The sequence below is a fragment of the Harmonia axyridis genome, chromosome 3, assembly GCF_914767665.1.
Source record: "Harmonia axyridis chromosome 3, icHarAxyr1.1, whole genome shotgun sequence".
Taxonomy (NCBI): Eukaryota; Metazoa; Arthropoda; class Insecta; order Coleoptera; family Coccinellidae; genus Harmonia; species Harmonia axyridis.
Window position 1 is genome coordinate 10,236,106 of NC_059503.1, and position 25,658 is coordinate 10,261,763.

Consider the following 25,658-nt stretch of genomic DNA (forward strand, 5'->3'; position numbering starts at 1 on the left):
CAAACAATTGTTGTCTCTGGTTAAGCTTTCTACATTCTCCAAATTATGTTCTTCTCCTTCAAAACCCCTCAAGAATAGAATGTTCTTCAGCATTAACCTGATAGCAAATATAAATGAAATAAAAACAGAAATAATCTTAAAACACCGAACTACTGGAAATAATTGTAAATAAATGGATTAAATATAGAGGAAAGCAATGAAAACGCATGTATCCTTCTTTGGTCTTAACATCACAGAACACTAAATATATTAACATTAACATTGGAACCATAGAAATAAATATAAATAATATTATATTTCTATGCCTGGAACTGAATTCATTTAACATATTTAAAAATAGGAAATTTAAATCCATCAGTATGGAGTGAAAATCGAATAAAATAAATTTCTCATTAAATAATATCAACTAAAAAAAAAGCTAATTTTTCATTGAACAAGTTTCGGAAATAACAAGAAAAATATTTCTATGCACAGAGTCAGAATTGAGGTTAGCTTTCCGGTAAATTAACAAAGCGTCAAAGACACAGGTCACAAATTATAAATTAATTTTCTGTGAAACTAAAAACAACCGTCAACTCATCAACAGAACGTAGTTGCCCGGTATGACTAGTTGTTATTAATTCAACAATCAAAACCATTTTATTGATAAGAATTATTTTTTTATAATTAAAACGAAATGAGTCGAAGAAGAGCTCATGATGATGAGGATGGTTACGGTAAGTTAATATTCGTAACCTACTTTCAACATTCCCAAAAAATTGTTATTTTAGATCGGGTCTATCGAAAAAGGAGAAGGGTATCCGAAAACCAGGAAATTGAAGATAGATTGGAATCTCTCATAATGAGAGTTGGAGAAAAAAGTAATTCATCATTGGAATCAAATTTGGAAGGTTTGGCAGGAGTCCTTGAAGCTGATCTACAATCTTTCAGAATTAAGATTCTTAGAATACTGACAGATAGTGCTATTCGTGCACCTGAAAAATGTACTATATATACTACGCTTGTTGGGTTATTGAATGCCAAGAATTTCAATTTTGGTGGAGAATTTGTTGAATATATGGTTCGAACATTCAAAGAATCCTTGAAGCTATGTAAATGGGATGCGGCCAGGTATGCTTTAAGGTTTCTTGCCGATTTGGTAAATTGCCATGTTATCTCTGCTACTTCTCTTTTACAATTATTGGACAACATGATGGAATGTGCTAATGAGGAAAATGTACCTAGGGTAAGTTATTGTGATTCTGAAAATACACTGAAAACTGAAAAATGAACTTAAATAGGTTCGTAGAGACTGGTACTGTTTTGCAGTGTTGAGTACCTTACCATGGGTTGGCAGAGAACTTTATGAAAAGAAAGAACAAGCTTTGGAACACCTTATGGTACAAATTGAGGTATTCTTGAATAAACGAAATAAGAAGCATCACAATGCGCTAAGAGTTTGGGCTGTAGACGTGCCTCACCCCCAAGAAGAATATCTTGATTGTCTCTGGTCTCAAATAAAAAAATTACGGCAGGATAATTGGCAGGAAAAACATATTCCAAGACCTTATCTCGCATTTGATTCCACTTTGTGTGAAGCTCTCCAGCACAATCTACCTTCCATCATACCTCCACCACATCAAGATACTTTCGAATATCCTATGCCTTGGGTAGTCTTCAGGTATGTTGTCAGCTTTATATTTCCTCAGTTCAACTGAACTTTGTCCACACATCAGTTCTTCGATTAGTAGACGAAAGCACCTAAGTAAAAAAAAATATGAGGAAAGCACTGTTGTGAAGCCAGGAAATTTTAATGCTTGTTCATCCATACGCCCTTGGAGACCCCAGAACTATATATATGCATTTATGTGGACTGATTTATTTATACAGTAGACTCTTGTTAACTGGAATTATTTTCAATCCCATGAAAAAGCCTGTCCAAGTTGAAGAAATAACTATGCATAACTCAATATCTATTACGGTTAAACTTTACTTTACCTTCATAAGTCAAAGATACAAAAATTACCTCTATAACTCAGTCACTATTTATTTAATTCGAAATCCCGCCACACAAGTCGCAAAGTGTCGGTGAATTGATTTAATTGAAAAACGCGTTTCTAAAAGTTTCAAGCAGAAGAAGATTACCGACTTCAGTCAAATAGTGTACACATTTCTCTTTATGGTTTTCATATTATAAAGAGTTAAAGGTTTAGTTTTGCAAAGGATGTAGGAAATACATCTTTTTTGTCAAATGTTCTTTATCCTGACTCTCCTAGCCTTTAAGGGACCTCTCAAAAGTTTAGAGCTTGTATGAAAAACTTATGAAGAGCCTACATCCCTAATTTCTGAAATAAGCTTGGAAAATTTTGATTGAAATGCTCCTGCATACTAATTTTTCAAGAGTAAATCAGTTGAAAAAAATTTTGCTTTCAAATAAACAAACTATTTGAATTAATTGACTCTTTTGACGTTTTGGAGTCTAAATCAGACTTCTTCAGTAGACATACTCTTAAAATATTCAAAATTTGACATTGCCAACACACAGACGTTGATCTAATTTATTTTGAAATTTTCTTTTGTCAATTCATTTTTCAGTAAATTCATCCAAATATCTACGTCTACTATAAGGAAACAATATCACTATTCTTCACCTCTATAACTGGACTTTTTATTTGGTTTACCTCTGCAAGTCGAATTTAATCAAGAATGACCTGTATAGCTCTAAATACGTCCTAGTCAAACTATATGTAACTCAGAAAGAAATATCTTGGTCCTGTGGTGTTTCGACTCAATGAGAGTCCAATATATGAACTTAATTTAAATTGAAACATATAAACTTAATTTGTTTTGATAGACATACTAGACAAAGTATATATTATTATTTGGTCCTGTCTTTCTGTCCTAGAATTGGTGTTCTTTTGAACTGATGTTAAGTTTGGATTTATGTGTTTCATTTTACTCTATTCATTATTTCAGATTATTCGATTACACTGATTGCCCAGAAGGGCCCATCCTCCCAGGAGCACATTCGATTGAAAGATTTCTTATAGAAGAGCACTTGCATTCAATTATTGAAATGTATCATTTAGAAAGAAAGGATTGCGCTGCTCACATTCTGGACTTTCCTTATAAACTTAAGATTCCTCTTGAATACTGTATCGTAGAAGTTATATTTGCAGAACTTTTCAATATGCCAACACCTAGATACTTGGAGATTTGTTATGGTTCGATTCTCATTGAGCTGTGCAAGTTACAACCAGCGACAATGCCTCAAGTATTGGCTCAAGCCACTGAAATGCTATTTATGAGGATAGATACTATGAATGTTTCATGTTTTGACAGATTTGTCAATTGGTTTTCCTATCATTTGAGTAACTTTCAGTATAGGTGGACGTGGGAAGATTGGGATTCCTGTCTGAGTTTAGACTCCGAACATCCAAAACCAAAATTTATCAGGGAGGTGATGCTTAAATGTATGAGGTAAGATTCATGTCCTACTATTTATCAATAGTTATCCATCGAATATTCACATAGTAGTCTATTTCAATGAAAAAAAGTCTTTACTTGATGTAACTCCAACTAACTCAAAAAATTGAACGATAATTATTCTATTTCCACTTTTTGAGATATGAATAACAATATGAAACGTTACAATATAAAATGTTATAAAATTTTGCAATAAAAACAAATTAATTCATACCTATTATGACGTGATGTTGAACAAACTGCATTGAATAAATTTACAATGATATATATTTGAGATGAACATATGTGTCATTTGATTTTCGTTTCATTGCGTAGGGTTTAACTGAATTTCGAAATTTTGTAGAATATAATATGTCAAGTAAAGTATTTATACATTTTTTTTTCTAGGTTGTCCTATTGGCAACGTATCCGAGAAATATTACCAGATTCTTTCAGCTGTTTCATTCCAGAGAAGACTGAACCATATTATAAATATTCCCAGGAAGGAGCTGGTAAGTGTTCATTTGAAAATTTAATACATATACTAACAAGATATACAGGATATATACATTATGTCAAGAATTTTTTTTTTTATGATGTGTAGGTCATTTAAAGACTTCAAATCTTAAAATCAAAGTTTGGCATTTACTACTAATGGTGAGTTCAGTTATATCAGGGAAGGAGATAAAATACTGTCTTCTCATTGACGAGAAAAGTTGTTTGATTTGTTACCTAACTAGTTCTGAAAATTAGATTAGGTTGATTGGCTAGGATCTTTGTAGGCTGATCTTAAATTTCACTACACCATGAATTTAGCTCTGAAAAACTCAATTTAAATGCAAAGGATTATACTTTTATCACGAAACTGAAAGTTTTTTTCATAATGATTCATATAGATAAAAAAGTCAATGATCTATTGATTCCATGCTTTTATCTATTCAGCATAAAATTTCTATTATTCTTTCATATTTGCTAATATTGAAACTTCTTGTTAAATAAAAATATATTTACAACTCAAGTGCGATAAATATCAGTTATAAGTGAAAATAATTCAAATATCTGTTACTGAAATATTTGAAGCAAAAACACTATCAAATCATTTACTCTTGAATAATTTCAACTATTGAATATTCCTTCAATTATTACAACATTTTTCAAGTAAAAGTTGAATTTCTTGCTTTGGAAAATATTAAATAGTTAAATTACATATGGATTATCTATTGAAAAGTTGATTAAGATTATAATATTCAATATTTACATATACATAACATATTCAACTTCATATTCAAGAAAGTTATTCTTTCTAGATTTAGCTCAAATTTCACTTAAAGGTACATTTTCATTCTATAAAAATAAATCGTTCTATCACAAGATAAAAAAATCAGGTAAATCCTCATAATGGAATTATTAAACCTTTATAAATTCTTTCTTCATTCATTCTTTATTATTCTTCGCTTTGAAAGTGTTATTTTTTCTAGATTTGGGCATGTATGAACGTCTTCTATATTTTAAGTTTTTCTTCTCTTGTACTGGATTCTTGTTCTCAACTGTAGTTTTTTTATTTAACAGTTCTAAACTTTTAGCGTGATTCACAAGTTGTAGCGCAATATTATCGAATGCCTCCTTCTCTGTTGATTTCTTTGTAGTTTCTTCAGTTTCAGGTAATTCTGCTCTGAAGATTTGTAATTTTTCATCGTTATGTAAATTACTCAATTTTGCCCTAATTGTAGGAAGTACTTGAAGTTCATCTATAATTGAGGGTTTTTTTTTATTTACTTTGTAGCTTATTGATGTTAGGTAACTTTGACTCGTTAGTGGTACACCTGGGGTAGTTATATCCAATGATTGAGTTATATAGTTGTTCTTTGATTCCGCATAAAATTGTGTCAAGGAAGTTGTTGGAGGCACTGTCGATGCTTCGTAAAAATCTGCATAAATTATCCTAGGTGTCTTAGCAACAGTTCGAGTGGGTTCAGTGGTAAAACTTGATTTATATATCTTCAACGGTGGACGTTTATAACTACTGTATTTTTTTTCTTTTTGTTTTGGTTCTGCTGGGCCAAAGATATCATCATCTGTGTAATCCTGGAATTTACTCTTATTGTTGCTGATTGCTGCAGAATCTTCTTCATCTGATATCTCTTCTACCAGGAAGTCATTGCTTTTTGTTGTTGTTGGTTTTAACTTCGTTGTTACAGGTCTAGTTGCTTGGGTCGATTTGAATATTGCTGTAGTCATTTTTGTTGTAGAGCTCGTGGTAGATTGAACTGGAGTAGTTTCAGTTGAGGGATAATTTATAGTATGGTACTTGGATGTTTGAGGACCGTAGTAGGTTATTAGAGTATTGATTGAAGGTGTGTTGAAGTCTTTCTCTGTTGTTGGTTCTGATTGTGTATAAGCTGGAGTACTGGGAATTCTGGAATAATATGTATTTTCCTTTGAATTTCCATCAGTTATTATCGATGAAAGTGTGGTTGTATCAGATGTACTAGGAAATACCAATGTTGCTCTCGATACGTTGATGGTTGTTGAAGGCTCTCTTTTTTCTGTCGTATGTTCCTTATTGCTGTATGTGGTTAAGGTGCCTTGATTGTAATCATGGGAAGTAACTGTAGATTCATCGAAAGGAGATGTTGGGATGGGAGTTACTGTGATGATTGTTTCATTGGGTTCTGGAGTGCTTTGGGCATAATAGTTGTAAATTGGAGTGCTTTCTGTATATCTTTGCGTTGGTGTTGTTTGCATTGCAAATGTAGTTTCTCTGGTTGTTTGTTGACTTGATGTATTTGGTATGGGTAATGTTAAAGTAGTTCTTTGCGTTCCATAGGTATAAGGTGTTTCAGTTGTGAGATACGATAAAGGAATCTTGGTTCGTCTGCCAAACACTGATTGTTCTTCTGTAATGGTAGTTCTTGGCGAAAAAGATTGGGTTGTTGCAGTTTCTTTGTAAGGCCGGGAAATTTGGTTTATTATGGGTGATGTTTCCTTGAATGGAGCTTCTGTTACCTTTCTCATGGATTCAGTTGGATGGACTGCAGGAAACAAATTGAAGTCTTCATCATTCTCATCGTCATAAACTTGTGTTTTCCTTTCTAGTGGTTGTTCAGTGAACTGTTTACGTGGTGGATATTTGTCAGAAGTGATCGTAAATATATCGTTAACATCTTTTTCTTCCTGTCCTGATTTATCAACGTCTTCGGCAGCGAAGAAATGTATGGTAGTTTTTTTCGGCAGTTTCGTAGAACCCATATCCTTGACCACTTCTGGTCTTATCGTTGAAGATGGCGGTATCAATTCTTTCATTATAAATAGGGGTACTTTGGTTGAAGGTATTTGGTTTTGAATACTGGCCTGTGTATGATACTTTGTTACTTCAGTTACTGTAATTGGTTTTGATGGTACAAAGTTGATTTCGCTCGTTGGTACTTCGGAATTTTGTATGGTCCCAACAGGTGTTAAAATTTGAAACTGTCCAGACTGTACAGTTGTCGTAGAAACTTCTGTAACTGGAACTATTTGTCCGTTTGGTAGTTGCACCAAAGTGGTTTTTCCAGGAGTGTTAGGTGTTAATTGGAATGCCGGTCTAGTAGGTTTAAGAATTGATGGTATCTCTACTCTATTGATTGTGGTTCTTGGCGATGTGCTGCTTTGGTCTATCTTGAATCTGTGTCCAGTAGTGCTGGTCTTGGCGGATAAAGAATTAATAAGGTTTCTGTAAAGCTGGATTTCTTTGAGATTATCCTTGGAATTCGCTTCGTATTGTACACTAGTGGGCGGGGCGTTTGGATGGAGGTGTGTTAATGGTGGAGGGTGGGCGTGAGTTATCAATACTTGAGGGTAGTGCTCGTTTGGCGGTCTAGGCACGTATTGTCTATGCCATTTGCCTTGATCGGGGCTGGAATAGAACTCATTGTGTTCGTAGCTGTGTCTTTGATTAGTCTTGATGACGAAAACGTGGCCGGGTATGCCATAGTCGAATTTTCCGTTTTTGGTGATGAATCCATCTTTCAAAGCCTTGTCCACCGGTGATATCGTGTACTCAACTTCGTATCTGTACCCGTAATTCACATCCCTGTGTCGTATCCTCTTGACTGTCCAGAGGGCTACGAGTTGTTGTGTACCGTAAGACGTGTAGTGGTCGCATTTACCCCCGCTGCATTTTTTGTCGTTGTGACAGCCGTCGCAGTCGTTCTGGTAGGGGTCCTGGACGAATCTGAAGCCGACGGGGGTGGCGTACAGCTGACCCCTGGCTAGTATGGCTATGTCGCCGAAGACTTGGGCAGCTTGCTTGCCAGAAAAGGGGGCGTTTTGGATATAGTCTCGCAGGGAGAGATCGTCGTAGCCGTCTCGTAGCAAGGCCTGGTGGGTGGCCTCGCGAAGTCCTATCTCCCAGTCCGTTAGAGGGGGTTCGTTGCCGTGCGTCCTTGAGATCCTCACGTGGTCCTCTACGTCTCGTCTTGGGGAGATGGAGGTTACGTCGCTGATTGAATTTATCTGCAAAAATATTATATCAATTCAGTTTGTTTAGGCTTGGTATTTGAAATAATGAGCCATAAAGGAAAATTGTAAATGGTAAAATTTACAATGTTCAAAAAACAAATGAATATATCTGTGGATGGAGAATTATGTGTTTTCTCAGTCAATTTCCTTTATTTTAGCTTGTCATTCGCATTAATAAACCTTGGTATCGTTCGAGAAAAACAAAATAATTGTTCTGTCTAAAATTTGCAATGTTTTTTTATGAAACAAAAAATGAATCTATTCATCTATGGATTAAAAATTATGTTTCTCTAATTCTGTGGCAAATCATACTTTGTAGAACAAAATAATGCTGGAATATTTCAGTTTCGCGCAGATTTCATGGTTATATTTTACTATTATATCTTGGTACTCGGAACTCTTATGTTACGGATTCATCTATACTCTCTTTTAGTGATGACGTCACACACCGCCATTTTAGTTCTCCTGTCAGTGTTCGGAATCCAAACAAACAAATTGTCATTCAAATTAGTACGTTGTCGTTGAATAAATTGGCTTATTTTAATAAATAAGATTATTTAAGGAACGATTTTACTATAAATTGATAGACAGAAGGAACGAGATTAATGCCAGTAAGTTCGAACTTGAAGTTCAACTAATAAACACGGCTTTTTACAAAATCTGGGGAATGATACAGGATTCAAACTTACTGGTATTAACCTCGTTCCTTCTGTCTATCAAGTAATACTGAAATCATTCCTCAAATACTCTTATTGTTGAAAATAAGTCAATTCCTTCAACGACACCGTACTTATTTGAATGACAATTTATTTATTTGGATTCCGAATACTGACAGGATAACCAAAAATGGCGGTGTGTGACGTCACACTAATAGAGCGTATTATCTGTCAAATTTGTGATACAAAAAACAGTTCTGCCAACCAAAATATTTCAATGCAAAAAACACTAAACGATATTCATGTAAATATATTCCAATAAATTCCAGTGAATTATGAAATATATTGTATGTATAATACTCGTACAGGGGGCTCATTCTTACACTCGTTCATTCAAAATCTCGCCACTTCGTGGCTGGTTTTTAAATTTTTAGCTCATGAAAAAATATCAATGCCTTCTGCAGTTGTGTTATAAATAACTATTATTCAGTTGATTCAATTTATTTTGCCTTGATATTTGAAATAATAAACTTTGAAATAGTTCATGCACATTCAGGAAAAAAATCATGAATTCCAAAATATAAACCGAAACCATGACCTTCAGTCACTGAGTTACAGTTCCATAAATTATTTTCTAGTAAATTGTCAAAAGTACATAGGTACAAAAATGCAAATCTCGATTTTTCAACGTTTGGAATATTATTTGTAGCTAGTTGGATTACAATTTGGCCTCGAATCAATGACAAAATGAAAAGATAGCGCATCTATAAGTTTCCTTCTTGTTTCAAAATAGTTTTGTGAAAATCTCACCCGTTGAGATATCTCCTCATACTCTGTTTCAAGCGGAGATATTCGTGGTAATCGAAACGTACTAGATTATGAAAGAATCATTGTTCTCGCTTCTTCAATTGCAAATTAATTTTCACATCTGATCCATTATTACCACCTAGTGTGATATAATTATGATTCTTGTCTATTACTTGTCGGATCAGATTTCCATGACTCTACAAGCGTTTGCTGGTCAAGCTCAAGGAAGCTCTTTAGACGATGGTTGAAAGATAAACATCGGATTCACTTCTTGTTTTATGCACTCGTTTTCACATTAAAACTTAGCATTTTTACCTTTGTTGCTTACAATTATGAAGTTTTTGCACAGGTGAATGAAGAATTATTGTTGATAATTCCTAGTTTATCTGAGTGTAAGCGATTTATTAAATTCAGATACAACACACAAGGTGTTAAAAATTATTAAACCGTCGTAAAATTTTACTTTTCTCGTTGAATATAAGGTTATTCAATGAATCTGCGTCCATTCTTACGAAAATAACAATAAAAATATGAAACTTTCAGAAGATTTAGAGATACCCTTGCATTGATGAAAATATTCGTACTTCCAGAAGGATATATTTTTTAATTCTGGGAGAATATTCTGTATAAATAATTGCAGATCTATCCGTATTCCTCATTGTTCTTCAGGTTACCCAATCTCGTTCTTCGTTTCATATTAAAAAAATAATTATTTTATGACGAAATTTGGATAATGAAGGTATACGGTATATCACATAACTGACACTTGTGGTGAATATTTTGAAGTTGAGCATGGATTAATCAATTGCATTTGGGTATTACCTATCGGAATTAGAGTTAAATGGAGGATTTTTGCATTTTATTCGATTACTAATGAATGATAATTAATTTTCAGTCAAATTTCTATCAATCATACATGATTAATATGTACAATATTATCAGTTTTTGTACTTTCAGATGATATTTCTTCTATGAAAATAAATTTTTAGGTGTACATAATAGATATTAGTGCGTGTTGTTGAAATGCATCATTTTTTCAAGTAACTGCTAGGCGTTGAATTCAAATATCCTAATTTTCGAAACATCGTTACTACGAAGCAAAGCAGATTAAGAAATTATTAGGACGAATCCGATTGTAATATGTATTCAAGACCCTATTTCTAGGTCCTACTGAGTATGACATGCTTCACCGTGCTGAAATTTTCATAGAGCGTTGAGACAAGCTGATGAAAGAAAACGCAGTTAATATATTACAGAAAAGCCTATTATTCCAACATCGATCATTCTTTTTTTAAATCTTTCAAAAATAGAACTTCTGGTTGAGCGGTTCAGAGGTATGATGAATTTGGCAGATATTGCTCATTATTTGAATATGATTTTTCTTTTTTAATTAATCTTTAAAATGAAAGATGTATCATACAAAAATTCATTTTTTGCGGCACTGATCCTTTGTTTTTTTTAACGAAAACTCTTATCAACCTAGCGTCACGAGGCATATTTCTCGAAAAAAAAATTATGGTATGATATATTCTAACGGAGACCCCTATTTTTTGTACCGGATACATTTTTGGAAGTTAGAGTGAGAAGGCTTCAACTTTGTAGGCCTTCATTTTAGGACGTAGGTTGATATAATTTTTTTCCATATTTTAACACCTGTTTACTTTACAATGAGATAACTTTTTGTACTACCATAGTCCATTGTCACACATTGTTGTGATATATGTGAAAATTAAACAAATATCAATGCTATTAGTTTACAATTTATGGAAATTCAATTTTCATATAACAATTGAGTAATTCCGATAATCAAAACTTTTCCAGTCTAATTGAAATGAGTCATTTTTGATAAAGGTTGTTTGATATTGAAAAACATTTACAGAAATACTATGATCTTTGCAATAACATATATTTTGACCATTTCATTTCTATGCATTAAAATATATTATTTTATGACAAACATTTACTGATTATTTCAACCAAAAATGAAAAATTCAAGATAAAATTCAAAAATATTTTGTTAGAAATAGTATGTTTAGGCAAAGAAATGGATATGTCAAAAAATTTATTATTGTTAGGCCTATAAAATTTCTTTAACACTCAAATGTAAGGGGTGTCCCAAATTTGATGCTAACTGAGAGCATTTCGAGAACTATAAGACTTAGAGAAAAAATCTTCAAGGATAACTGTTTCAAATATTTCGCTATATTTTGGTTTCTGTTCGAGTATTCGAAATATTCTAAAACGTTTTTTTCAGTAATTTTCATGGTTTATAGGATACTCATAACGGATCATAGAAATTAATTACCGTTTTAGAGATATAGAGGAGAGTTGGTGTTTCAAATGGGATATATTTTTCAAAGCAGATTTTTAGCCGCAAAATTGTCGAAAAGCTTACCGTTACCGGTTGTTCAAAAATTCTTGAAATGGGACACCTTGTATATAAATATTTTTATTGCAAACAAGTAAAGAAGTATAGGGTGTCCACTTTTGAAAAAAAACAACTTTCCTCTACATCTGTAAAACGATAATTGATTTCTTTGATCTGTTATCTCAGTGAGCATAGAATTTAGGACATCTGTACTCCAAAATCACTCTTAATGTTCACACTTTTCAGTATTCTCTTTTTGTGACAGTCTTTAATGATTGCATCTTGGTTTTCAATTAAAAATTTAAGGCAAAATTCCGAAAATGTAAAGAGACTTTGTGCAATGATAGTTTTTCTTCAACAGAATAATTGTTAGGAATTAATACATAAATTAAGAGCAATATTATTAGGAATATCGGAAAAATATAGTAATAGGTATGTTCAACAAAAACGATTGAAATAAAATGCATGGGCATAGTATAGTACGAACAGCAGTTACATACATAATTTACAGAAATAATCAGGCTGTAAAAGTATTTGATATAACCTGTGAAACTATTATTTTTCTACTTTTTGGCACTTTAACAACTTTTTTGTATTCGTAGAGTTAAATTTCACACGTTTATGATGTTGGAAAAAATATAATATCAATATAAGGCTACATAATTCTTTGGAATGGTTTGATGTTTTTCATATCTGATAGATCAGTGGTGAATCACTTCTGCCGGCAATTCTCAATGACTGCTCGTTGTTGTTCTTTTGCCAATAGGCGAACTACCGAAAATATAAAAATACTCAGTGACGTGGACGTTACACTGAATAGCGAACAAAATTGAAAAATCGCACCACATTGGATTTTTTCGTCAAAACGAAAAATTCCCTATCGGCGTCAAATCCGGACTTTCGAACAAAACTCCCATTTCTTCAGATATTTACCAACAGAAAGACGACTGGTCCAAAGGCAGGAAAGTATCCCATGTCGTCGGAACACAATGAAGGAAAAAAATATTTAAAACACCGTGCGAACCAACGTAGTTAAACCGAGAAGTCGCGCATTGAGATATAACGAAGACACTGACGTCGCATCACTCGCCGAAAGCCCGGTCTTCACTGGCGGACGGCGGGCGTCCGAGGCGACTTGATGGCTTCCTTCAGGCGTCTCGAGGAGGAGAGAGGCGGCACGCGACCGGAGGAGCGTCGCGAAGACCGGAAACGGACGCCGATCCGGTGTGTTGGGAATCCGCGGAAGTGTCTGTGTCGCGGCGTCGCCAGTTTCGGGCGATCTTGTTGGGGAAATGAGTGCTGGGAGTGGGCGTCGGGACGTCGAGATTAGGTGGCGTCGGTCCGGTTGGGTTGTGGCGGATAGTAGTAGGGAGGGGGTGAGTTTGTTTACGTTTTGATGTGGCGCCAGTTTTCGGTTCATTCGCATTCAAGGCCTCTTACTTTTCGGTTACAAAGAAACTGCAACAACCAGAAGGAGCTGTTAAAATTTTAAATTTTATTCGGTGGAACATTGATAGTATGGAAAGGAGTAAATGATTGAAATTTGGAGAAAAAAACGAAGGGTTTACAAGTCTATTTCTCCTTGAGGAATACTATCCCAAGTCCGTGGGGACTGGGGTAAATTTCCAAGCCTTCTATCCATGATGTCCCAAACATGCTCCATTGGTGAAATATCCTGGGATCTTGACGGCCATGACAAAGAATCACATGGGTCGCTTCGAAAAAGTTTAAACTAAGTCTGGCAACATGAGGTCGAACATTATCTTGCATTTTCGAAGTGACCCATTTCAATTATTTGCCATGGCCGCCCGGATCCCCGATAGTTGGCTATATATTTGGGAGTGTATAGATAATTGCGGTGGACAAACAAATTATTAACAAATTTATTGAAAAAAAATGTGAAGTCTTCGTTTTTTTTTCTCCAAATTTCAATCATTCACTCCTTGCTATACTATCTAATATTTACCAAAACAAAATTAAAATTAAAACAGTTCCTTCTGGGTGTTACAGTTTCTTTGTCAGTTTGTATATATTAAATACAAGGTACAATAGATTCTCTAGTTAACTCGAACCTCGTTATTTCGAAATCTTAGATTACTCAAATTATTTTTATTGTCACATATTAACCACTTTATAATACACTGTATCATTAATATGCACAATAATGCAAAATTTGAAAAAACTTTTTGTTCGGTATTTGTGATTAATTGAATGGATTACTGTGGATAAACGGACTGGCAGATGACACGCAAACTACTCGAGAGCATCAAACAGTAGTGCAAACTGTGCCATTTCGAAAGGGTCAGCCATTCGAGCAATTGTTAAATTCAAATAGCAAATACCTACTAAACCAAAATTGATTATTGATGTCGCCAAATATGATTTTCTTCTCCCCGTTAGATCACTTGAAATTAAGTCGTTCAATTTCTCCTTCAACACAAGTACATCTAGGACGCAGACTGAATGACCCTTATGGCTTTTTGATGATCTCCATCACGGCATCGAATCATTCGAATAAACTCGCAGGAAAAAAACCAAAACGTATCAGACTCCGAAGACGTCTAGAGATTGATGTCAAGTTCCAATTGGCATTCCTGAATATCCTTCATAAAGAGCGCGAACCGATGAACCGCGTGAAATGGATCGTAGTAGTCCTTTGATATGGAGAGTTCATCGTTTGTCATCAGATCTGCAGATATTCCGGTAATGAGACAGCAAAGTAGCGATATTTGATAGGTTCAGAAATTAATTCTTGGATTGAACTTGGCGGAAAACGTTCTGAAAGTGCACCCGAGTTTGGACGCCTAGGTGTCAGCACTGTAGATTGTCCAAAAGTGATAGTTGACAGATCAGGGAAAAGGAGCCTTTTTCGAATTTTGTTCCTTAAGACGTAACTTGAAGTTTGGATTGATTAAACTTAGATAAGATCAAATATAAATGAAAATTGGGAAAGCACTACCGTGAAGTCCGAATCTTTGGACGCCCCCTTTATTCATGTTCCAATTGGGTCCTTGGAGACCACATAACCTATGTGCTCTCCAAGGTCGTAATTGTAGCATGATTGAAAGAACGCTCAAAATTTTCTTGATATTGAAATATTTTGAGTTCACGGTGGGCAAGGTATTGTACTTAGGTTGGCTAGTCATTTTTAGATTCTGATGATGACGACGTAATTGTCGAAAAGGTACAGGCATTATGAAGGAGGGGATATTTTAATTATCTCTGTGCGTAATTGTTTCCAAGTCTCCCCAAGGTAGAATAAATTTTATGAACTCTTTTGAACGAGAACCTCTAACCTTATCTTTATGTACCATTAATATAGGCCGAAGGCCGTAAAAAAAAGAGCCTATTAAACAAAACTTTTATGTTTTCCGTCGAAATCGAAATGGAAATCTTTACTTTGCTTCCGAGTCTATTGAATGTGAAGGAAGTGTCGAGATGAAACAAATTTTTTGTATCCGATCATTTCATTGTATTTCAAGCCAATAATTTTAACAAATTCGATTTATTATCTGTCTGTCCTTAACATCCCTAATAATTATTACCCTATTTCAATGAAATTTGATATGGCTAAATTATTTGGTTCGTAGATAATCCCATACTTATTTTAGCCTTCTCATAGGTAGAATCCTCGTTGAGCATGCGCAATCGTGAAATTGTTCGGATATACATATAGCATGCGCAAATTTATTTGGAATTTATGTTTTTCCAATGTACTTACTGTATGGTCTGGTCATGCGCAAACGTGAACATTGCCAGCACCCCGATTATTTTGATTCTACACTTCTAATTTTGATCAAATTCGGTATAGATATTTGAAGTGGATATTAAGTGGCTATAATGGAATATCGGCTCTATTACGCATTCGTGAAAAGCTTCGATATTTTACGTTCTAATATCTCGATTTTAATGAAATTTAATTTTGTATATTCAGGTTGAGATAATAGTGTTACAAGAGCGAAAATTACAAAATTATTATTTAATTCTGACAGAAGACATTGGATCCATTATATCCCATATTTGCAAAGCTTTTAGTGTGACCGTTATTCAAAATCAAGTGATTCAATATAAATGGATCTATAACTACAATAATATTTAATACTTCTTTATAATTTCCATTTGCCTGAAACATGAATTATAATTGAGTTGTTGGGCGCATAAAACATTATGAATGTGTTCAACATTTCTATTTCAAATACTTTGTACCAAAGCAAAACACCTGAAAGGGTTTATTTATTTATCTTTCCTGAACTACTATTGATCTTACGGTCCCTACTCATCAAAATTCAAGACCTAACCTAAAAAACAACAATTGGCTGTGGCCAAAGCTGCATTGCCTCAAAAAAAAAACTCGCTCAATTAATTGGAGTGATTCCAAATTCACGAGCACCTACAAATTAGTGCTACCTCCGTTTACATCGGTTTTTTTTTACGCTTTCGTGAAGCTTCAATGCCTTCATCAGGTCTTATGGAAATCTCTACCAATTAAGTTCAAGGTCGATGGTCGTGTGAAAACAATTTGGACGAAAGATCGCGCCAATTGTTCGTCTCGTTGACACGGTTATCTCTTCTCCGAAAGGCGAGGAGAGTTCTTGAGGATTGGATATACAGTGTGGGGTAATGAAGTGCTAATGGCAACCGTTTGAATTGAATGCGTATCTCTCATGGTTTATCTTCGGTTGCACCTTGATAGAGCAAGGTAGTCGTCTTTATGGAAGTTTACCATTGTTTTTTTTTCTTTCTTTGATTTCGCAATTTTATGTTTTACTGTTTTTCTCGGAAACGTTATAAAAAAAATTGGTTACCATTCCCACTGGATTGGTTTTCCTAAAGTGAAACACTGGTATATTTCGAGAGGTTTGAATATACCCATGAGTAACGCACACTTTTATTTAAAAGACCATGTTATGTGGCTTGTTGCACCATCTTGTTGGAACCACAGCCCTTTCTTCAATTTCACGCCAATATAATCAGTAATTATTTGGTTATACCAATGAGAATTGAAGGTTTGAGTGGTATCTTCTTCATTTTCAAAGAATTACGGACCAATCATTCCGCCAGACCAAATTACACACCATACAGTGCACTTTTTGATGTACAATCACATTAGGATTTTCACTGCCCCAAATACGACCATTTTGCTAGTCACTGAGTGAAAAATGTGCTTAGTCGCTGAAGAAAACTCCATTCGAAAGGACGGATACAATCCAGTTGCAAAATACGCCATAGCGTGCCGTAAGAGAGGCCCAAATTTTGTGCGCACCGAGGAATGAACACATTTGGAATTTCCTCAGCAATAACAGCAGTAATATTTTCTGTCTAGATTTCATTTTGATGATGTATGGGCTGTAATATGTCAGTTACAGATTCAATCTCTTCGAATATTTCCACTTTCTTACCAATTGTACGCTTAGATTGACGATTATGTGGACCATAATTTGCATGAAACGTACTTATTACTGAATCATTATTTTTGTAAAAATTTCCACAATTTTCACACGTTCAGCAGTAGATAAACGAATATTTGTCAAATGGCTAACCTTTAACTAAACATATGATGCCTCGAATGAAAGTTATGTTTGACATATATCATTGAAACAGGGCTGTGAAATTTGACCACATCTATAACACAGTACGAAATAAATATTAACCGTGAGTTAAGAAACTTAACACTTATTGGCAATTTTTTGATGTTTTTGGATGAATATCAACCAATATCTTGCGCCTCTTCTTCACCAATCAATATTCAAAACATAAAAATTCACTAATCAATAAAATGTTTTATTTATTTCGATCGAGCAACTTGAGCCAAATATTGAATTATCGAAAATGGCAAGTAGCAGATTTTATGAGGATATTTTCGCCTCATTTTTTCTGACAAGTGTTATGTAATGCGTCAAGAAAATTGTCAACATAGCAGATGGCTCCTTTTTGGGACACATCAAATCTCATTCCCGCTAAAGGCCTTTACATTATCGAAGAGTTTCGAGAAGCATTCCAATTGCATCAATTGCTACTCTTTTCTGTTACTCAACTTCGTGTCTTTATCTAGGAAGTGCAACTTCAATTGTCACCTTATACCAGTATTACGTCAATTAAAGGTATTTACGCTTGCTGGAGCAAGAACTTATCGGTTAACCATTTTGAGGTGCATAACAAGATGAGCCCGTTATCTAACTTACGAGAAAACTTGGAAAATGTTATTATCCAATATTAATTACAGTAACAGCCTCTTCTGTCTACTTATACCATTCTTGCGATTGTTCCTATTGTTAATTATCGATCTGGAGCATGCGTAAGGTGAAAGTCCGTCAGGTTGGTATGTACGACAGAAAAAGTGAAAACAATTGATTGTCTATTGAATTTGTTTGCGGGAGTTGTTTGGAAAACTCGAAAAATGTTGAAATGTATCTACTAGCGAATTTAAATGTACTATAAAATTGAACCCCGAAAACTTTCGTACAATGGTATTTTTTGTCAGATATTTCAGCAGTAGTTCATTCATTGACAATAAAAACTATGAAATCTCATAAATTATGGTTGTTGATGTTTGTAGAAATGTGAAATATTCTGATTGAGATGCACCAAATAGTTATTCATAATACGAGTGCAGAAGGTATTAATATTCTTTCACGAGTTCAAAAGTTTTTCTTTTTGAATGTACGAGATGTAAAATGAGTCTTCTGTACGAGTATTATGCATTATTTTCTCTAATCTACCGTTTGGTGATTTTTACATTGAAGAATGTTGGTTGGCAGAACTGTTTTTGTATCACAAATTTGATAGATAGAAGACATAGAGTAATTAATATAGATAGAGTGAGTATACGCAATTTTTACATGTCCCCAACATGGTTAGATTACGTTGTCGGATTGTGATATATTTTAAAATCCACAATTTTACTATATCGTTATGAATGTATATTATATTGAATGAAATATATTTATTTGAGTGATTGCCGATTATATATGCGAATTTGAATATTTAGAATCCGATATTTCTCTTAATTGTCGAATTTATAATAAGCAGAATATTTATTATTTTCTGTATCTACCTGCTGGCAACTTTCGCTCTCCTAGTGTCATCGGTTTGTTTTCTGATATATTTAGGTATTCAACTATATTTTGGGTTGATATGAAACGTTGATTCACTATGGGATATAAGAAGTGCGTTCTTTATGGAGAAACTCGCGAATTGAGTGAAATATCGTATCACTGATATGTTTTCATTTCCGCACACTTCCTGTCAAATTTGATAGTTCATGTTGGATACAAAATTTGCTTACTGAAAATGTCATATGCTTCCTCTATCTATCTTCATTACTCTGAGATAATAAATAAATCCGTGACAGAAGAGTTCCGAGTACCAACATATAATGATGAAAAATAACCATGAAATCTGTGTGAAGCTGAGATATTCCCGCAACGATTTTGTTCTACTTATACTAAACTAACTAAATTGAATCTAGTGAAAATCTAAATAAGGTTGTAAAACTAAGTACCAGACTGATTAGGTTGTATATTCAACATACCAAAATTAATGGAGATGAGGCCTTTTCCCTTTTTTTTTGACCTTATCAAATATGGTGGCCAAGAATATTTTTTTCTCTAATAATACGAACTGCTACAATTCCTCTATCGACTCTTCGTGACGAATATTAACAGAGTTAATTATCAGAACAAGCAGTCAGAAGTTTTAATAGCTGCATAATAATGGAAAATTGATGATCATTACCAAGCCACGGGCCGAATGAGTTTCCCATATGATTACAAGACTATTGGTCTTTCTTCGATTTAGATTTTCCTGGCTACTTAGTTCCGCGAATATGAAGTCTGGTCTGTCTTGTCAACTACAAATATCACACTATGATTTATTATTCTCCCTGTCAAGGTGGTGGTACACTATCTTTCTCAATAGGTACTTATCACTCATTTTGATTTTGTGCAGAAATCGCTACATTGATTCTTTCAATTTTTGGAAGATAATCTTCGACTGTCAGTTTAGAATCCACTTACTAACTTTTGTTTCACATAGTTTTATTTATGATATCTAATTTTTGTTATTTCATATTAAAACAAAACACAATATAATGTTCGTTGTTTTTGTTTATATCTTGTTAATGAGTACAATAATTCGACAATAATTGGCAAGATAAGAGGTGCAGGGATTTTTTGGTGTAAAATACATTAAATAGGGAATTTTTGGCATCCATTGAGGGAATTTTCATTTCAAAAGGTTGGAAACACTGATCTGTTTGACGTGACTCCAATTACGAAGAGCATAGTGTCTAAACAGTTGTCTCTTTCTTAATTTCTCTTCATGTTTCTGTTTTTATTTAATTTTATGCAATGTCATATTTATATATCTCGAAAATTTATGAAGAAAACTTCTAAAATGACTTTAAGAATTGCAGTAATAGAAAAATCCCTGAAACAAGCGTCAAAACAGCATAGGAATAGGCATGAAAATAGACACGAAGGTCTAATATGATAAGTAGTTAAGCTCTCGATTCTTTTAAAAGATATTCAAACGACGATTCTAATATTTTGAAGAATAATTTCTTTCAAAAAATCGTATAATCTAACGAATTAGTTTTTGATGAACTTAATCAGATCATTGTGATTACGATATAATATATAATATCAAAGCATATTAACATTTTCGGAATATTTACACCACAAGAGTATTCTTCTGAACTATCAGTGCATCACTGATAGTCGAATCGTGAACTCTATGAACAAAAGTGGATATATAGTTCGAGTATTATTATTATTATTACATTACCGAGTGAAAAAAATCACTTGTCATTGTTTTCGTTTCATATGCGACATGCAACTCTAATAGCTCCACTCTTTCTTTCGCAAATCGTCATGAAAGCCGTCATTCTTTTATTTTAAGTGAAACCAAATTGGTAGTTATGCTGATACACAAATCCCAAGATTTAGTTATTAAAACCAATTACTCGCGAGCTTTCTAATGAAACAAAACATGAGTATTAGACGTTGTAGCGTGGTATGAATACAAAGAGAGCGCAATGGGTATGCGTTGCATAAGTTACATGAAACCAACATTGCAACAATGAAAGATGCGAAAAGGTTTCTTGGAAATTATGTACTTTTCTTATGAATGGGCTTTAATGATGCACCTGAGGATACTGGATCGTGGTGCAATGGTTAACAATTGCTCGTTATCGAAAAGTCTCTGCTTCGAATCTGTGGGTCAGGGAAGACATTTTTGTTAGGGGTGTCGATTCCACATTTTTGGAATCGTTCAAGGAATAGTTAATTATAATTCAAGTGTAAAGGGTATTCATATTCTTCCACGAGATTTTGAATTAGCCTTCTGTACGAGTATCACACATTATTTTCTCTAATTCACTGAATTTTTATTGGAATCAATGGAATATTTCCATAAATATATAATTTTTTTTGAGAAAGAGCAATACGAATTGTTCATTTCAAACAATGAAGCATATGTCGATGAATCTCAGTATTAGAAGAGGAAATGTGAACGGGGCCTCATAAATTTCAACGTATGACACAAAAGAACAGATAAAACCCTCAGCAAAAATTCTGTCTCCTCGTATACGTGTAGTGATTGGTTTATGTATTTTGTTTACAAAATGAGCTGATATATTTATATTGAAGGGCTTCTTCTTCATCCAAACAAAATCCTTATATCCTTCCTTTTCACTTGAATTTAGCGACGCATTAAAGCATATGTCATTTTCAGTAAGCAAATTTTGTTCCCAACATGAACTATCAAATTTGACATATCAGTTATACGATATTTCACTTAATTTGCGAGTTTCTCCACAAAGAACGCACTTCTTATGTCCATGGTGAATCAACGTTTCATATTAACTCAAATATATTGAAATAAATACATAAATAAATCAGAAATTAAGAAAACAAATTTCAAGCTCGCCAAACGACGTGAATCAACCGATGACACTAGGAGAGCAAAAGTTGCCAAACCTTGGATTTCAGCAGGTAGATACAGAAAATAATAAATATTCTGCTTATTATAAATTCGACAATTAGGAAAAATATCGTAGTCCAAATATTTAAATTTGCATATTTAATCGGGAATCACTCAATTGAATATATTTAATTCTATATAATATACATTCATAACGATATAGTAAAATTGGGGATTTGAAAATGTATCAAAATCCGACAACGTAAACTAACCATGTTGGGGACATGTAAAAATTGCGTATACTCCCTCTATCTATGTTTATTACTCTATGATGGCGAACAAAACCGTCGTTCTTGCCTGTGATCTCCTTCATTTCGGATATTCTATTCAAACGGCTTGTGCCTCCATCTATAATTCACGAAATGATATCGTCTCCGAGCGCTTCTCCTGTTTCGACCTCATTCGCCGAGAATTTCGCCCGAAACTTTTCTCGTATCATTGGAAACACGTGCACATCATCTTCCACACGACGACGGGTGTTTCACAATTTTTTTTTCTCCATCCCCGTCGCCAATCGTGGCAAACGCCCGGTTCAATGTCGACGCGGCCATCTATCACTCGAACTTATGAAATTGGAAAATAAAAAAATTGCAACGGCAGATCGGGGAGATAAATCGAATCATGGTCCTTCCTTTCGGATATAATCTCTGTTAATGCTTGTGTAAGATTTCGCTCTAACGCCGATCTAATCGGTTTTTGGTCGTTTCAACCTGAGTTTATGTGTTGAATTCACGTTTCCTTATTTCTGCTTCATTATTCTTAATGATAAACGTTTGGAATCGTTCGAGGAAAAAACACCACCTGAAATTATCGAATGAAAGAAATCCGTCCGTTCAATTTGGTACCAAAATAAATTACTAACTGTATTGATCTTGCTAACTCTAGAATACAATCCATACATTTTTAAAGCAAAAAATCAAGAAAACAAAAGTGAAAAAGTTTTTTTGCTCGAAAACTTAACAACAAACAAACATAAAATTGAAAAAATATATTATTACACCGATACTGAATATAATTGAATCGAAAACAACTAATACCAGCAACACAGCAAGAATCAACAACACAAACCTTAGAAATTGCCCAGTGTTTTATTCCTTTTCTAAGTGAATACAGTCATACCATTTCTGAAATAAATGTAGTAGACTATTAATTTTAGATATGAAATGACGTCAAACTTTTTCCAGCATCGTTTTTTTTATGGCATATTGTTTTATCGTTTGATTCACATTCAGAATGACATATCGGCAACATCTTGAATTGATGGCAACAACAGGGCTACCAAAAATAACCCCTGATTTGTGAACGCTTCGAGTAAGAAATTTTTGGGTGACACTAAAATCTCACAAGGTGTGAAGTCAGTTCATAACTAAAGTGGATAACATTTACCGATATGTATATGTTCACTCTTTCTAGTGTTTCAAGTTTTTCATTTTATCTTTTTTCAGCTACCTTACCTGGAACAGCTACTGCCCATCAATTGGTAGTCTCGATCAGACAGAAGTGCACACCCGAAGATGTGCTGGGTGTACTGAAGGATCTTCCAAATCCTCGATCCGAGGAAGAGGCCGACAGCAGATTCAACCCGTTAAAGATCGACGTTTTCGTTCAAACCCTGCTCAATCTGGGTTCCAAGAGTTTTTCTCACAGTTTTGCTGCGATATCCAAGTTCCATTACGTATTCAAGGTGAGCCATTTCATTATCTTGATGAAATTCATCATTTAAGTGGTTAATAGCATGAAATTATTCGAATCTAAATTTGGAACTGATTTCAACCACTTTCCTGTTGATTATTGTAATTGTGAATCTTGTTTCTGATTTGCTCTTAAGGACCTTTCTAAGTACCAACCATCATGATTTTTGGGGATAATCTAATACTCAAATTCTTTTTTGTTTCTTCTTTCTATCAGCTTTTTTTTACCTAATAGGTCAGTATTTTATGTATCGGTATACTATATTTTTTTGTGCCCCTAAGGCCACAGTATGAAAATCATTCAACAGTTATGAAGTGCTGTTCGAAAGGCACTGGCGATATTCGTACATGAATTAATGTCTAACTGATATTAGTTCATTTATCTACCTTTCTTCCCTGGTTGTAAGAATTTTTACCTAACTTCTGTACATCAAGGACTTCTGAAATCGTTAGAGTCTCTTCTTGAATTTGGGACTACTCTAGTTGGGGCATTAACAATCTTGTGTTTTCCATTAACATCTTCAATCAATAGTCACCTGTTTGACACAACATCAATAGAATTCAATATTATAAACTCTTCATTGTTATTTAAACTCAATATTTGTTTGTTCTAGATCTTGGCAGAATCTGAAGAAGCGCAGATATGCATTTTACGTAATATGATTGAATTATGGCGCAATCACCAACAAATGATGACCGTCCTGGTGGATAAAATGCTGAAAACGCAAATCATCGAATGTTCAGCAGTAGCCAATTGGATATTTTCGAAGGATATGATACCCGAATTCACTAAATCGTATATTTGGGAAATTCTGCATATTACCATTAAGAAAATGAACAGACATGTATCTAAACTCACAGCAGAATTGAGTGAGGCTAGGGAAAAACTGGCAAGAGAAGAACACAGCGATAGTGAGAGTGAAGAAGATGAAGAAGGTAAGAAAAAATCGGAGGATACAGAAAAACCAACTGAAGAGATGGTAGAGCGGATGGAAGAAAAACTAGAAGCTGCTCAGGCAGATCAGAAAAATCTATTCTTGATCATTTTTCAAAGATTTATCATGATCCTTTCTGAACATTTGGTAAAATGTGATACTGATGGAAAAGACTACAATACCCATTGGTATAAGTGGACTATTGGAAGATTGCAGCAAGTGTTCTTAGCGGTAAGTTGCAAAACTAAAATTATTGAAACATTGTTTGGCACATGAGCAATCTATATAATAGGCTATTTGACAAATTTCTCAAATTATTGAGGCTTGTTTATTGAGCTCATAACAAGTGAATATTTTAAATTCATATAACAAATAACAATCAGAAATGAAAAATTCAAAGAGGCCGCCAAAAAGTGTGAAGATTATTTCGATGGAGGTAATGAACTTATTATTTTATATTATTCATTGTAAAGATTAATTTAATTCTTGAAAGTCTGAGCAAATCGATTTATTTATTTATCGATACGCTCATATGATCATAGAACATATTTTATAGTGTCAAATGGCATATTTTGTGAATTATCCAGGTCTTTATTAAGAGAATATGTACTAATGTTTTGTTTTTTTTTTCAGCATCATGAACAAGTACAGAAATACAGTTCGACTCTGGAAACTCTTTTGTTCACTCAGGATTTGGAGCCGCATATATTAGAAGTTTTCCATCAGTTTGTTTCTTTAAGAGGTTGATGACTTTCAAATGATTTTTATTTTATAATGTTAAGTACTCCAAAAAATGTAATAGAATATATAATTTTATTTATTCTCTGATTTTGAAATCCTCTCATAATAACCCTGTTGATCACTATTTTGGAGCAGATTGTATAATCAATGAGACTGTGGTATTTTCTGTATGTTCATATAAATACTAGATTTGATTCAAGTTTGGATTTGAGACCTTTGTTGTTCAACAATAGTCGGTTGACAGGAATGAACAATTTTACCAATTACTTACAGTTTTAAAATGGTCTGAGTCATGTCATTAAAAGATGGAAATAAAAACACTCCACAATACATCAAGAGAGAATGATCGGGAAAGAACCAACATATTGACAATATTCTGAGTTTAAATATTTTGTACATGCCTATTTGACATTGATTTCTCACCATGAATTTGAATTATTAAGTTTTATCTTTCATTTTATTAATTAGAATCATAATAGGCTGTGTTCAAGTTTTCAATATCTGTTTTTTTATTAATTGATTTACTAAATTTGAT

General features: G+C 33.8%; 1 protein-coding gene across 1 annotated transcript; it reads left to right on the forward strand.

The window, feature by feature from the left end:
• Positions 1-492: 492 nt before the first annotated feature.
• Positions 493-25,202, forward strand: LOC123674827 (nuclear cap-binding protein subunit 1). The gene is made up of 8 exons (XM_045609927.1): positions 493-716; positions 771-1,225; positions 1,281-1,660; positions 2,956-3,459; positions 3,853-3,956; positions 23,202-23,440; positions 24,062-24,613; positions 25,016-25,202. The coding sequence occupies exons 1-8, from the start codon at positions 677-679 to the stop codon at positions 25,127-25,129; spliced, it is 2,388 nt and encodes a 795-aa protein (XP_045465883.1). The 5' UTR covers positions 493-676; the 3' UTR covers positions 25,130-25,202.
• Positions 25,203-25,658: the final 456 nt, after the last annotated feature.

Bases quoted from the DNA above. Each gene is read 5' to 3' on its own strand.
- LOC123674827 (XM_045609927.1), top strand. From the start codon at position 677: ATGAGTCGAAGAAGAGCTCATGATGATGAGGATGGTTACG. The intron at 717-770 runs GTAAGTTAATAT...TTGTTATTTTAG, and splicing joins TGATGATGAGGATGGTTACG to ATCGGGTCTATCGAAAAAGG. The intron at 3,957-23,201 runs GTAAGTGTTCAT...ATCTTTTTTCAG, and splicing joins ATATTCCCAGGAAGGAGCTG to CTACCTTACCTGGAACAGCT.